This window comes from Euprymna scolopes, chromosome 35 (assembly GCF_053919585.1).
Source record: "Euprymna scolopes isolate OS-2025 chromosome 35, ASM5391958v1, whole genome shotgun sequence".
Taxonomy (NCBI): domain Eukaryota; kingdom Metazoa; phylum Mollusca; class Cephalopoda; order Sepiida; family Sepiolidae; genus Euprymna; species Euprymna scolopes.
This window is the reverse complement of record NC_136516.1, coordinates 87,112,467-87,124,606: the sequence shown is the minus strand read 5'-3', so window position 1 is coordinate 87,124,606 and position 12,140 is coordinate 87,112,467. Positions and strand designations below refer to the sequence as shown.

Genomic DNA, 12,140 nt, shown 5'->3' with positions numbered 1-12,140 from the left:
ATATATATATATGTATTTATATGTATATATGTGTACATGTGTGTGTATGTGTGTGTGTTGTGTGTGTGTTTGTATATCTACATATTTGTGTATATACAGATATGTATATATATATATATATATATATATATGTATTTATATGTATATATGTGTATATGTGTGTGTATGTGGGTGTGGGTGTGTGTTGTGTGTAGTGTGTGTGTGTTGTGTGTGTGTGTGTTTGTATATCTACATATTTGTGTATATACAGATATGTATATATAAATATGTATTTATATGTATATGTGTGTGTGTGTGCGTGTTTGTATATCTACATATTTGTGTATATACAGATATGTATATATATATATATGTATTTATATGTATATATGTGTACATGTGTGTGTGTGTTTTGTGTGTGTGTGTTTGTATTTCTACATATTTGTGTATATACAGATATGTATATATATATATATATATATATATGTGTGTATTTATATGTATATATGTGTACATGTGTGTGTGTGTGTGCGTGTGTGTGTGTACTATCCGTGCTAGATTTCGATAATTATATATATTTACAAAGCTATCAATGTTATGTTATTCAAATTTCAAGTTTGTTTTAATTCATTAATAATTTATCTTTTGTTGAGAGATTTCTCTTTCAATAGTTTAATTGGAAATTATCTTCGTATAAATGTTTATAATTGGCACTGGTATACATTTCATGATAACAAGATAATTGATACAAGAGTGTTCTGTAAAAGAATTGGTCTTGTAAAGCCATGGGGATGAAATGTTTTATTTATGCTTCTACGGTTATATCAGAAAAATCACTACCCAATGTATTAGGGATTCGTTCCCTAACAAATAATAAAAGGGCAATAACTCTTCAAACTAATTTAGAGGATTTATTCTGCATACAAATGAACCTTTCAGAATGACGATTTGACCATAGAAAACGCACTGGTAAAACAATTGTATTAAGTCTATGCAGGGTGGAACAATAAAATAGTCACCTTAGAAAAGACGACATGATTCCATTTCCATTTGATGGAAACCGGTTTTCTTTTTTTTGTTGTAAACCATCTACTAGTTTGCCAGTTGTGTACAAATATCAAGAGTGATAGAAGCCTTCTATCATGTCTGAAACTGACACAAGGTGCTCTCTACAGATCCAAGTTATTAGAACAGGACCATTGCCAGCATTATTTTTAAAACAGTAATTACTGTTTTAAAAATAAATGAATATATATATATATATATATATATATATATATATATATATATATATATATATATTATTACGAATTCCATTATTATAAATGCAAACAGATAATAATAACAACACATTCATGAGTTCGTAATAAAAAAAAATAATAAAGGACAGACATGAAATACAACTGGACCTTAAAACACGTAGACCCTGGGTTTGATACACCTTGTTGCAATAAAAAATATGGAGAGACTCTTTCAAAACCGGAAATATACAATAGACGAACGAACAGCGTATGAAAATAACGAAAAACGCGACACACAATGTTAACTTTCAAAGTTAAATTTTATTCTAAGACACTAAACTATGGTAGGGAGGGGATGAGGTTAAGTAAAATAAAAGAAACAGATTACAAGGGTGTGGAGGGAGGGTCTTTATCTACTATCTGAAAATATCAATGAGAAATATATCAAAACAAAAAAAATATATATATATCTTCAGTCCAAACAAAATGATTGCAAAATGAAGTCGCTGATGTAATATATGAGAGAGAGGTAACTCATGGTTTTTATGCTTCTTTTCTCTTTTTTTTCTTTTAATTTTCAAAGTGAACTTTAACCTTCATTTTATTTAACACGTTGTATCCCTGTATCCGTCCAACAGTTTGGTTATTCCTGGAGTATCGTGTCTCCTGTGTTTGTGAACTTAACACCCTGTATTTCGACTGCCGGCTTGTTCTCTCAGGCATTATTTCTTTCCTTTCGCTGTTGATGGGGGGTTTCTCACAGACATTATCTCCTTTGATGCTTTCAAGCCGTTCCTTTGCTTCTCTGTCACAGTTGGGTGGGAATTTTGCACGTCCACTTGGCACAACCGCCAGGCTGTAACTGTTGTACCAAAAGGTCTCTTTTCTTTTCTCTTTCTCTCTCTCTCCTCTTCTCAATACATTTCTTATCCCTTGTTTTTTTTCTTTGTTGCTTAGTGACTAGCAAGGGTCATAAAATATGTTTCTGAGCAAATGACTCGGTCATCTTGCTAGCTGATTTTCCTCTAGCTGTTCCTCACTTCCCCCCTCTCTCTCTCTCTCTCTCTCTCTCTCTCTCTCTCTCTCTCTCTCTCTCTCTCTCTCTTAGGTTTAGCCTCGGTGATAAAATATAAAAATACCAAAAAAGAAAAAGAAAATATATATATACATTTCTCATTGGCCTAAAATTGAATATTTCAATTTTTATTTAAATACGTAATCCAATTTAAGGGTTATGTCACAATATATATATATATATATATATATATATATATATATATATATATATATATATATATATATATATATATATTATGGTGTAACCCTTTAATTAGATTACGTATTTAAATAAAAATTGAAATATATATATATATATATATATATATATATATATATATATATATATATATGCGTGCATACATGTTTTCATAAGTTTTATTACGGTTTCGATTCAAGCTAATGCACCTAAGACATGTGAATTTATATATTTGTTAAATTGCAACTTTATAATATATAAAAAATCGATAGAACACTAACTCTATAATAATATTTAGGAAATCTGCAAGAATTAAGATATCATATTTAAGTGTACTTTATGACCGAGCTTTGCCGGGCGTTTGTGCTAGCCTAGATAAATACTTCTGCAGTTTTAACAAAAGACTACAATAATATCAGAGCGTCTCCATTTACACTGAACATCTACAGAATGACAACATCAATATGATATGAATGAGTCCCCATGTGGAATTTCCACCTGTCCCGCTAGTAATAATAATGATAATAATAAAATATCTATGCATTCACAATCCAATTCTCTAAGAAAGATATGCAGGCAGAATCCCCTTAAAACTTCTAATACATATTTATCTAAGTTTTATCTTTATTCTTTTTCACCCCAAGCAAGGCATATTGTTCCTATTTACAATGCCTCCCCATGGGACAGAGTTAGACACCAGGGTCGTTTTTTAACGTGGAGAAAAGGAACAAAAATAAAAATTATCTCAATCGTGAAGGATTTCTCCTCCACTGACAGAGAACAAGAAATTGAATTGCAGCATCTGAAGAACAGATACTACACTGTGATGGTATTTATTTGCTCCCCCACCGAGCAAATTAGGCACAAGGCCGATTTTTAAAGTGAGGAGTGAAGAGGAAATGGGGACCAACTCCCCGGGGAGTAGGGGAGCTGGATAGTGACAATTGGTATGAAGGGTTGCCCCTACATTGACCAAGGTCTTATATGTGGAGTTGCCCCCACATATGGTCTTTGCTTGCAGTATCTGCCGGAACAGATGGTATTTATTTGCTCCCCCACCGAGCAAATTAGGCACAAGGCCGATTTTTAAAGTGAGGAGTGAAGAGGAAATGGGGACCAACTCCCCGGGGAGTAGGGGAGCTGGATAGTGACAATTGGTATGAAGGGTTGCCCCTACATTGACCAAGGTCTTATATGTGGAGTTGCCCCCACATATGGTCTTTGCTTGCAGTATCTGCCGGAACAGATGGTATTTATTTGCTCCCCCACCGAGCAAATTAGGCACAAGGCCTATTTTTAATGTGAGGAGTGAAGGGAGGGGGAAGGGAAAAAGGGGACCAGCTCCCGAGAGGTGGGAAATGGGAGCTGGTTAAAGGTCAGGCATGTGGGGTTGCCCCCACATCTGGTATTTGCTAGTCATAGCTTGCAGTATCTGCCGGAACAGATACTACACTGTGATCTTGTCCCGAAGGCCAGGCAAGGCATATTGTTACTTGAAACGTAAGGATCTTATAGAATAAAGACAACAAAAAGAAAGTCTCATTCTAAGATTTAAAAGCAACTTTATTGGTTATCTTTGTTAGTAAGAATATAGGAGAGAAACAGTAGTAGCTGAAAAATGTTCTTGTGAGGAAACGTAGATTAAATATTAGACAGGCTTTTTAAAGGAAAGAAGAGTTCAGTGTACACATGTGGAAGTTGGTCGTAGGGGCGATTTTTTGGAATATATCATCTTCGTTCTGTAATAAGCGCATATACCATAAAGACTCTTTTGCATTTTCTTTACTTTTAATTGCCACCATAAGTGCCAGTCTTTTTATTTAAAAAGAAAGGGGGCATTTCAAATCGCTCAAAAATCGAAAATTAAACAAAATACTGACAGAAACCAGCCTAATAAATGTCACCAATCGTGTAAAAATCTAATGTTTAGTTATAGAATAAAGACAAAAAAAAGTCTCATTCTAACATTTAAAAGAAACTTTATTGGTTATCTTCGTTAGTAAGAATATAGGAGAGAAACGGGTTGTATAGAAAAAGGGTTAGTCATTGAAAGTGTTCTTGTGCGGAAATATAGATTGAATATGAGACAGGCTTGTTGAAAGAGAAAAGAGTTAAGTGTATACGTGTTGAAATTAGTAGTAGCAGCATGCGTCCATGTATGGATGAGGGCAGTCCTGTAGCATGAGAAAGAAAGTTTGTGTGTATACCGCATGTGGAAATAGCCATGTTTGTATTCATGCTAGCCCGGGGCCAAATGACTAAATCGCTCAAAAATCGAAAATTAAATAAAATACTGATAGAACCCAGCCCAATAAATGTCACCAATCATGCAAAAATGTAATGTTTAGTTATAGAATAAAGAAAAAAAAAACGAAAGTCTAATACTAACATTTAAAAGCAACTTTATTGGTTATCTTCATTAGTAAGAATATAGGAGAGAAACGGGTTAGGAGATGAAAGTGTTCTTGTGTAATATGTGGAAACATAGATTAAATACGTAGATTAGACAAGCCAGTTTAATGGGAAAGGTGTTCAGTGTTGTTGTTGGTTGGTTGGTTGATTTTCTTTTATGGCATATCAACCCTTTTCAGGTTATTTAATGCCAAATCCAGTGATTTTGAAGAACAATTTTTTAATAGAATACATTCGTTTTCTTTTAAGTCGGTTTCTATTCAACCCATAGTTGGGACCCTAACAGATACTACCAGTCCGGGTCAGAGTGGACCTGGGTGCAATGGCAATTAAAGGGTGGCTCCACACTCCCAAAGTCCACAAGCTGGGGCCTCACCATTGGATATAGTTTAAGGTCATATCCAGGACCGAAAGGTGTTCAGTGGATATGTGTTGTAGTTGGTAGTAAAAGTGTGCATCCATTGATAAACGGGGACAAAAGATTAGAGAGTCCTGTGGTAAAAAAAAGAGTATGTGTGTGTACCGCACGTAGAAGTAAGTCCGTATTTGAAGATAGCTATGCTGGCTTGTTTGTATTCATGCTAGCCCAGGACCAAAAAGGGCCGGATGAGGTTGCACTCCAACAGATATGTGTGCAGTCAACAAGAGCCGTGTAAAAAAAAAGGGAGAGTGTATTGCCGGTTTCATGTTTTATACACTCAGTCACATGACTGAAAGCTGGCTTCTTATTGGACAAGCCAGGAATAAAGTGGATTTCAAAATCTTCTGCTTGTGTTTCTTGCAATTTTCGTCTGCTACAGGTTACTATTTGGAATCACGTCTAACAGGAGACTGTAGGGAGTTGAGCAAGAAGATGCCTATTCGCATTACATTTAAACTTTTGAGGGTTAGTACAATTAGGGAAGCAGAAAACAGGCAGGAAATTCCAATTAAAAAAGAAAGAAAGAAGCTATTAGACTAGAAGGCTTTCCGACATCTACGGGGCTTAGTGATAGGGTGGGATTTTGCTGCTTGTCAGGTTAGTCTGTAGTATTTATGTTGAACGGACACAAGTGCTATGAGTTCATCAGAGCACATTTCATTAAAGTACTTGTAAAAAAGGCACAGGGATGCAACCTTACAGTGATGGGACAAACAGAGCTTGGGCGACAGCGCAGGGCCTATTGGATTTGAGACTCTTTTTTGGACCCTAATTAAGAGTGAGAGACTAGGGGTAGATGCATCTGCATAGATGTGGCAACAATACTCCATGCATGGGCAAATTGTGGCTTTGTAAAGATATAAGTGTGAGTAATTTTCTAGTATGATAGAGAGAGCCTACTTTCTTTGCAGTAGTCTTGGAAATGTCCTTATAATGTAATTTCCCAATTCATGTTAGGGTAAGGAGTTTAAAAGATATGCTCTCAGGCAAGGTGTTATATTATACGGCTATCTTTGTTTTCAGAAGGTTTTTTCTTGAAACTGAAGCAAAAACTTAATTCAGAGAGTTTTCCAAATTTCAATTTCGGTACTTGTTTAGTTTGATACAGACATTAAAAAAAAATGAAAATATTGTAAAAATATTAGCGCTTCTACACTATTAGAACAAAACATTGTAGTCGATAAATGGAGTTTTCAGATAAAAGCCAATAGTTTTGTAGCAGACGATACTCGCTACAAACAGGCAGAAACTACTTCTCATGACTTCAAGATTTGAAATCCATTTCTCCCTGGCTTATCCAATCACAAGCCAGCTCTCTATCACGTAACAGAGTATATAAAAGGTGAAATCTGAAACCATTAATTCTCTTTCTCGCTGGTCTGCCCAACAGCACACATCGCCGGGGGGGGGGGGGGGCTTTGGCCCCCGGTTGAACGTAAGTACTACAAGTTAATAATGGCTCTTTTCTAACTACCATTTATTTCCACGTGCTGTACCCACACAAACTTTATTATCGTTATTTCCATGGCAGGTGCTCGTCTGAACTCCAATCTCTGGTCCCCCCCTCACCAATCTTTTACAAAAAACACCTGTCTAGCTGAATCCACTGTCAAAAACTTTCCCCACTCTTTATCTATGCCTAAATCAAAACGTAGATTCCATGAACAAAGCTTCTTTCTTAGAACTGCCCGCCTGTGGAACTCTGTTCCCTCTGCCTGCTTCCATCCTGACTACAACTTGGATGTCTTCAAGTCCAATGTAAACAAATTCCTGATGAACCGCCCCCTTAAGTAGACACTCTAAAATATCCACACTAACGTACTGTACTTAGAATAACCCTTATCCCTGAGTGGCTTCCGGGCCTTGATAAGTTGTGACCACCTTGTAAAAAAACAAAAAACAAAAAACATTATCGTTCTTCAGGACTACTCTCATTGACATTGACACACACACTCTTGACAACACACTGAATACCTTTGCTCTTTCGTTCTCTTTTAACCGGCTTCCTTTGTACCGATGACTACTACCTATAAACACGTGTGGACTGAACTATTCTCTCCTTCAACAAGCCAGCAATATATTAATTCTATCTCTACACAAGAACTCTCGAACCTACTAACCCATTTCTCTCTTGCACTCTTCTACTAACGCCACTAACAAAAATCACAAATAAAGTGTCTATTAATATATTGCGTTCTCACATCTCTATAGTTTCTACTGATTTTTTTTTTTGTCAATTCTAATAAATAACAATGTTAGCTTCCAAATTATGCAATCGAGATTACCTGAATATTACTGAATTATTTAAAAAAAACAACTTTAATCGTGTTAGCAGGTGAAAAATTGCGGCCATCTTGTTTTAATAAAATAAATCGAAACAGAAAATTACCTCCCCTTTTTGAACTCTCCTGTGTCTTACATAAGTAAATATGATCGTTTTCTTCAAATTCTATTTTCTTTAATAAATAATTTTTTACCTTATCGATTTTCGTAATTTTTGGAGAATAATCATCCATTTTTGGAGATAATCATCGAGGAATACGTAGATACTATGGTTTTCATGTGAAATTCAGTTTTACGATTTCCGAAATTTCGTTCTGATAGTGTAGAAGAGCGAAAATATTATATTGTACGTCCTCGTTATGGAATTAAGTTTTTATAAAAAATTCATTTAATTTGATCAAGTAGTTTTTAAAAATTTTTTAAATATTTTTTTTTAAATAAAAAAAAAAATATAAAAAAATTTTAAAAAAGAAAATCAAATTTAAATGAGATCATTTGATTCCTGACCATCTTGCCTATTTCGCAAATGAGGAGTAAAGGGCGCCAAGGGAGATAACTCCACCACCTATTAAAGTTACCAAAAATTTGACGAGATTATTTTGAAACATGGGCAGAAAAAATATCTAGATAAATATTCTAGCTTTTTTTCTCTTATTTTACAAAGTTTCTGTGTCCTTCTTTAATCCTTTTTTCATTTTGTCCTTTGTTAATACCTTTTTTGTTTAAATGCACCCCCTCCTCGTCGTCATGAAATGGGCAGGATGGTCGGGATATGATCGATCTCATTAAAATTTGATTTTCCTCTGTAAAAAAAAAACAACAACAACTACTTCATCAAATTAAGGGAATGGCCAAAGACTCATTATCTGAAAGTACTTCTTTTAAACTCCTCGGCCTAACGTTCACAGGAAACATGAGTTGGAACAATTACATCGAGACCATTGCCAGGACCACTGCGAAGAAGGTGGACTCTCTCTACCATGCTAGAAAGCTACTAGCGTCCGAATGTATACTGACAAGAGTCGCCACCTGATAGGTCCTGAACTGTCATCTAAGCTTCAGCCTCTGTCCCATCGATGAAATGTTGCATCCCTCTGCCTGTTCTACAAGTATTTTAATGGTGAATGCTCCGACGAACTGCAAGCACTTGTATCCCTTCGGCGTAAATATCTCTAACAAACCCGACAAGCAGCTAAATCCCACCCTTTCACAGTAGAGATCCCTAGATGTAAGAGAGCTTTCTACTCTAGTAATTTCTTCCCCAGAACTGCTAGATTTTGGAATTCTCTTCCGGGTCCCTGCTTCCCCAACTGTACTGACATGCAGAAGTTCAAGTGTAAGGTGAACCGACGTGTTGCTGCCCAACTCCCTACATAGTACCCCTGTAGCTTAGGTCCCTGATAGTAACCCCCTACATTAAAGTGGCAATGTGCCTTGTTTGGGAGTGAAAATGTAATAAAAAAATAAATAAAAATAACGAGTGCGTACAATATAATTTTTTTTTTTTTTTTCAATATTTTCATTTTTTAATGTCTTGATTAAACTAAACAAGAACCTCGGTTTCTTCCGAATGAAACGGGGCGGGGTAGTAAAAAAAAAAGAAAAAAAAGTAATATGCTGTTGTGAAAAAAAAATACTAATAAAGACCTTAAATCTAGAGCAACGTCGAATCTTTCTGCAAGCAATTGATGTTTTTATAATTCTTTCCAAATAAATAGGTACGCCCAGACAACCCAACCATAGGTAACAAGTTTGCCGAGTTATCTCCCTTGGCAACGTGCTCGTTCTTTCGCGCTGTCCACGTGCGTCCGTCGCAATCACATCTTCTAAACCATCTTTAAACTCATCAACTATGTCTACCGCTACAAAAGTTGAACGAGGTATTTTTCAACTTATTAGATTTGTCTTTTCTTTTTAAGTAAATCTTTAATTTCACTTTCTGATTTATCTGTTGCTATTTATTTCAGATTTTTTTGTAAAAAAAGAAATACTGCATAAATGTCTTCGTTTTTATCTCTTTTTGCGTATGTGATTTCAGGTTTAAAACTTTGCGTGTTCTTAAACTAATTTGTAAAAAAACAAAAAAAAACATTTTTTTTTCAGCTTTCATGATGCAAAATCTGTTAAAATTAAAAATATATATATAATAAATAAAACTTAAAAAAAACGCGTTATTTTTATTTATTTTTTTCTTAATGCTTAAATGAAAAGATGACCCGGTCCGGTCCGGCGCCCCGGCGGTCCATGTAGCCTGGTAGTTCCACTGAAGACTTACCTGCAAAGGGGTTTATTCTGAAAGCCGTTCTTAACATGGGAAGTTAGGGGTAATACCACTAAAAAGCAAGTCTTTGTTAGTAAGTCTTCAGTGAGACAACCAAGCCACATTGACCAACGACCCCCCCCCCCCCGAAAAAAAAAATTCTCTTTAATAAGTAAATGATCATCCAGGGAATTCCAGTTCTTATCGAACTATGATGAAGAATGTCGAGTCCCAGAAATGACCGAAGCGGCGAAGCAGCTGATAATTGAAATGCCCTTCACCTTTTTTGGAGACTGAATGGCGGACTAAACGAAAATCACCCCCACTCATATATTAGTGTGTCCAATCAATAATAATCCACTGAAAAAATTGCAAACAAACCGAAAGTCGTTCTTAACATGGGGAGGTTAGAGGTGTTTATTCCGAAAGCCGTTCTTTACATGCGGTGGTCGGGGGTGTTTATTCCGAAAGTCGTTCGTAATCTACAAACTAATGATTTTTTTTAAAAGTTACCCACCACGGTAAATGTTTAGATTCGCGTCGAAAATTGTGTATAGATAATTTGGTTTTGTATTACAATCCTCAGAGGTACGAAAAAGTTGTTAAAAAGCGAATAGGTAACATTTATTTGTTACATATTTGCTATCTAACTAGATAGGTTTTTAGTGTTTTTATTTCATGTAAAATGTTTATTCGGTTCGAAAAACGAGTAATATTGAACACTACCGAAGAACAAGAAAAAATGACCGTGATGTATTTGAAGACTCGATAATCACTTCAAAATAAGAAATAAAACAAAATGGTGGTAGAAATCCGCCCAATAAATGTTACCGTGACAGGCGTGACACTTATTGGGTGGATTTTGGATTTCTATTACCATTTTGTTTTAGTTAGGTAGAAAATTAACTGGATGTTTTCTAACTTGCCTTTGATAACATTTGTTTTTTGACAATTTTTTTCATACCTCTTCGATAGTTTTTATTGATTCAAATCTAGAATTTGGCTTAATTATAAAAACAAAATTACAGACAAATCTTTATGGCGTACGTACCGCCGACCGGTCACCCTAACCCGACGGTCACGAAACTAAGATATCACATTCCTAACATGACGACAATTGATCAATAATCAAGTATTTTTTTTTAACTAAGAAAATAAAATGTTATGACGAGCGACACACAAGAATCAACAGTCGCCATATTGTTTTAGAATGTATTAAAATTCATGGACGACAATTCAATTCGACTACCGAGATTTTGTTTTTATTCAAAGTAATTTAAACTTTGTATCGCTAAAAATCGTACTTGATCAGTTTATGTGATTTTTTTTTTTTTTTTTTTTTTTTTTTTTTTTTTGTGAATATGACGTTTTCGTTTAGGTGCAAGTACGTGGTGATGCAGAAGAATAGCCGACTCGAAGTCCGCAGCAAATAGTGTCAGATTAAAGTTTTTTTTGTTTTTTTTTTCTTAAATATATATACGAGGGCGTGCAATAATGCCCCTGACCCACTTCCAGTTGTCTGATCTAGCTGAAATTTAGCAGGTGCAATGATTTCTATCTCTACGGTTTATGTGGCAAATTACAGCTCTGAACTTATTGTGGTTTCTGTTTTACAGGTGTTTGAACTGAGTCAGGTGTGAAATGCAGCCTGTTGAATGTCGAGCAGTGATCCAGTTTTTGGAAAAGGACGCACACCACCACAGGAGACTTTTGATGAAATGAAAGAAACTTATGGTGATAATGCCCCATCATATGACCTTGTAAAACGCTGGCATCATGAATTCAAACATGGCAGGAAGTCTGTGGAAACGGCTCCCAGATCTGGGCCCCCCCCCACACACACACACCTTCTGTCATTGATGAGGCATCTGTCCGTCAAGTTTAGGCTGCCATTTTGGAAGATCGGCACATTACTAATCACCAAATAGCCCAAGATGTCAAGATTAGTACAGGGTCTGTGGAAACTATCATTCATGACCATTTGCATATGCATAAGGTGTCTGCCAGATGGATTCCTAGGTTGCTCACACCATTCCAGAATCGAGTGCTCGAGGATGAATTTGGAGATGTGCCAAGAAGATGAGTCAAAGTTTTTCAAAAGACTGATTGCACAGGATGAAACCTGGGTCCATCACTCTGATCCAGAGACCAAATCCCAGTCAATGCAGTGGAAGCACTTAGACTCACCACCTCCAAAGAAGGCAAGGATGCAGCCCTCCGCTGGCAAGCTTATGCACAGTCTTCTGGAACCAGGACTGAGTAGTGATGACAGATTTCCTGGCAAAGGGT

The 12,140-nt window shown here is 35.8% G+C and overlaps 1 protein-coding gene across 1 annotated transcript in view; it reads left to right on the top strand.

The window, feature by feature from the left end:
- The first annotated feature begins 9,320 nt into the window (after window positions 1–9,320).
- The window catches only part of LOC145259975 (bifunctional purine biosynthesis protein ATIC-like), a 75,100-nt gene continuing 72,280 nt past the window's right edge, over window positions 9,321–12,140 (top strand). The window contains exon 1 of the mRNA XM_080117968.1: window positions 9,321–9,471. Within this exon, the coding sequence (XP_079974094.1) occupies window positions 9,444–9,471 (28 nt within the window). The 5' untranslated portion in view covers window positions 9,321–9,443. The remainder of the gene's footprint in view (window positions 9,472–12,140) is intronic.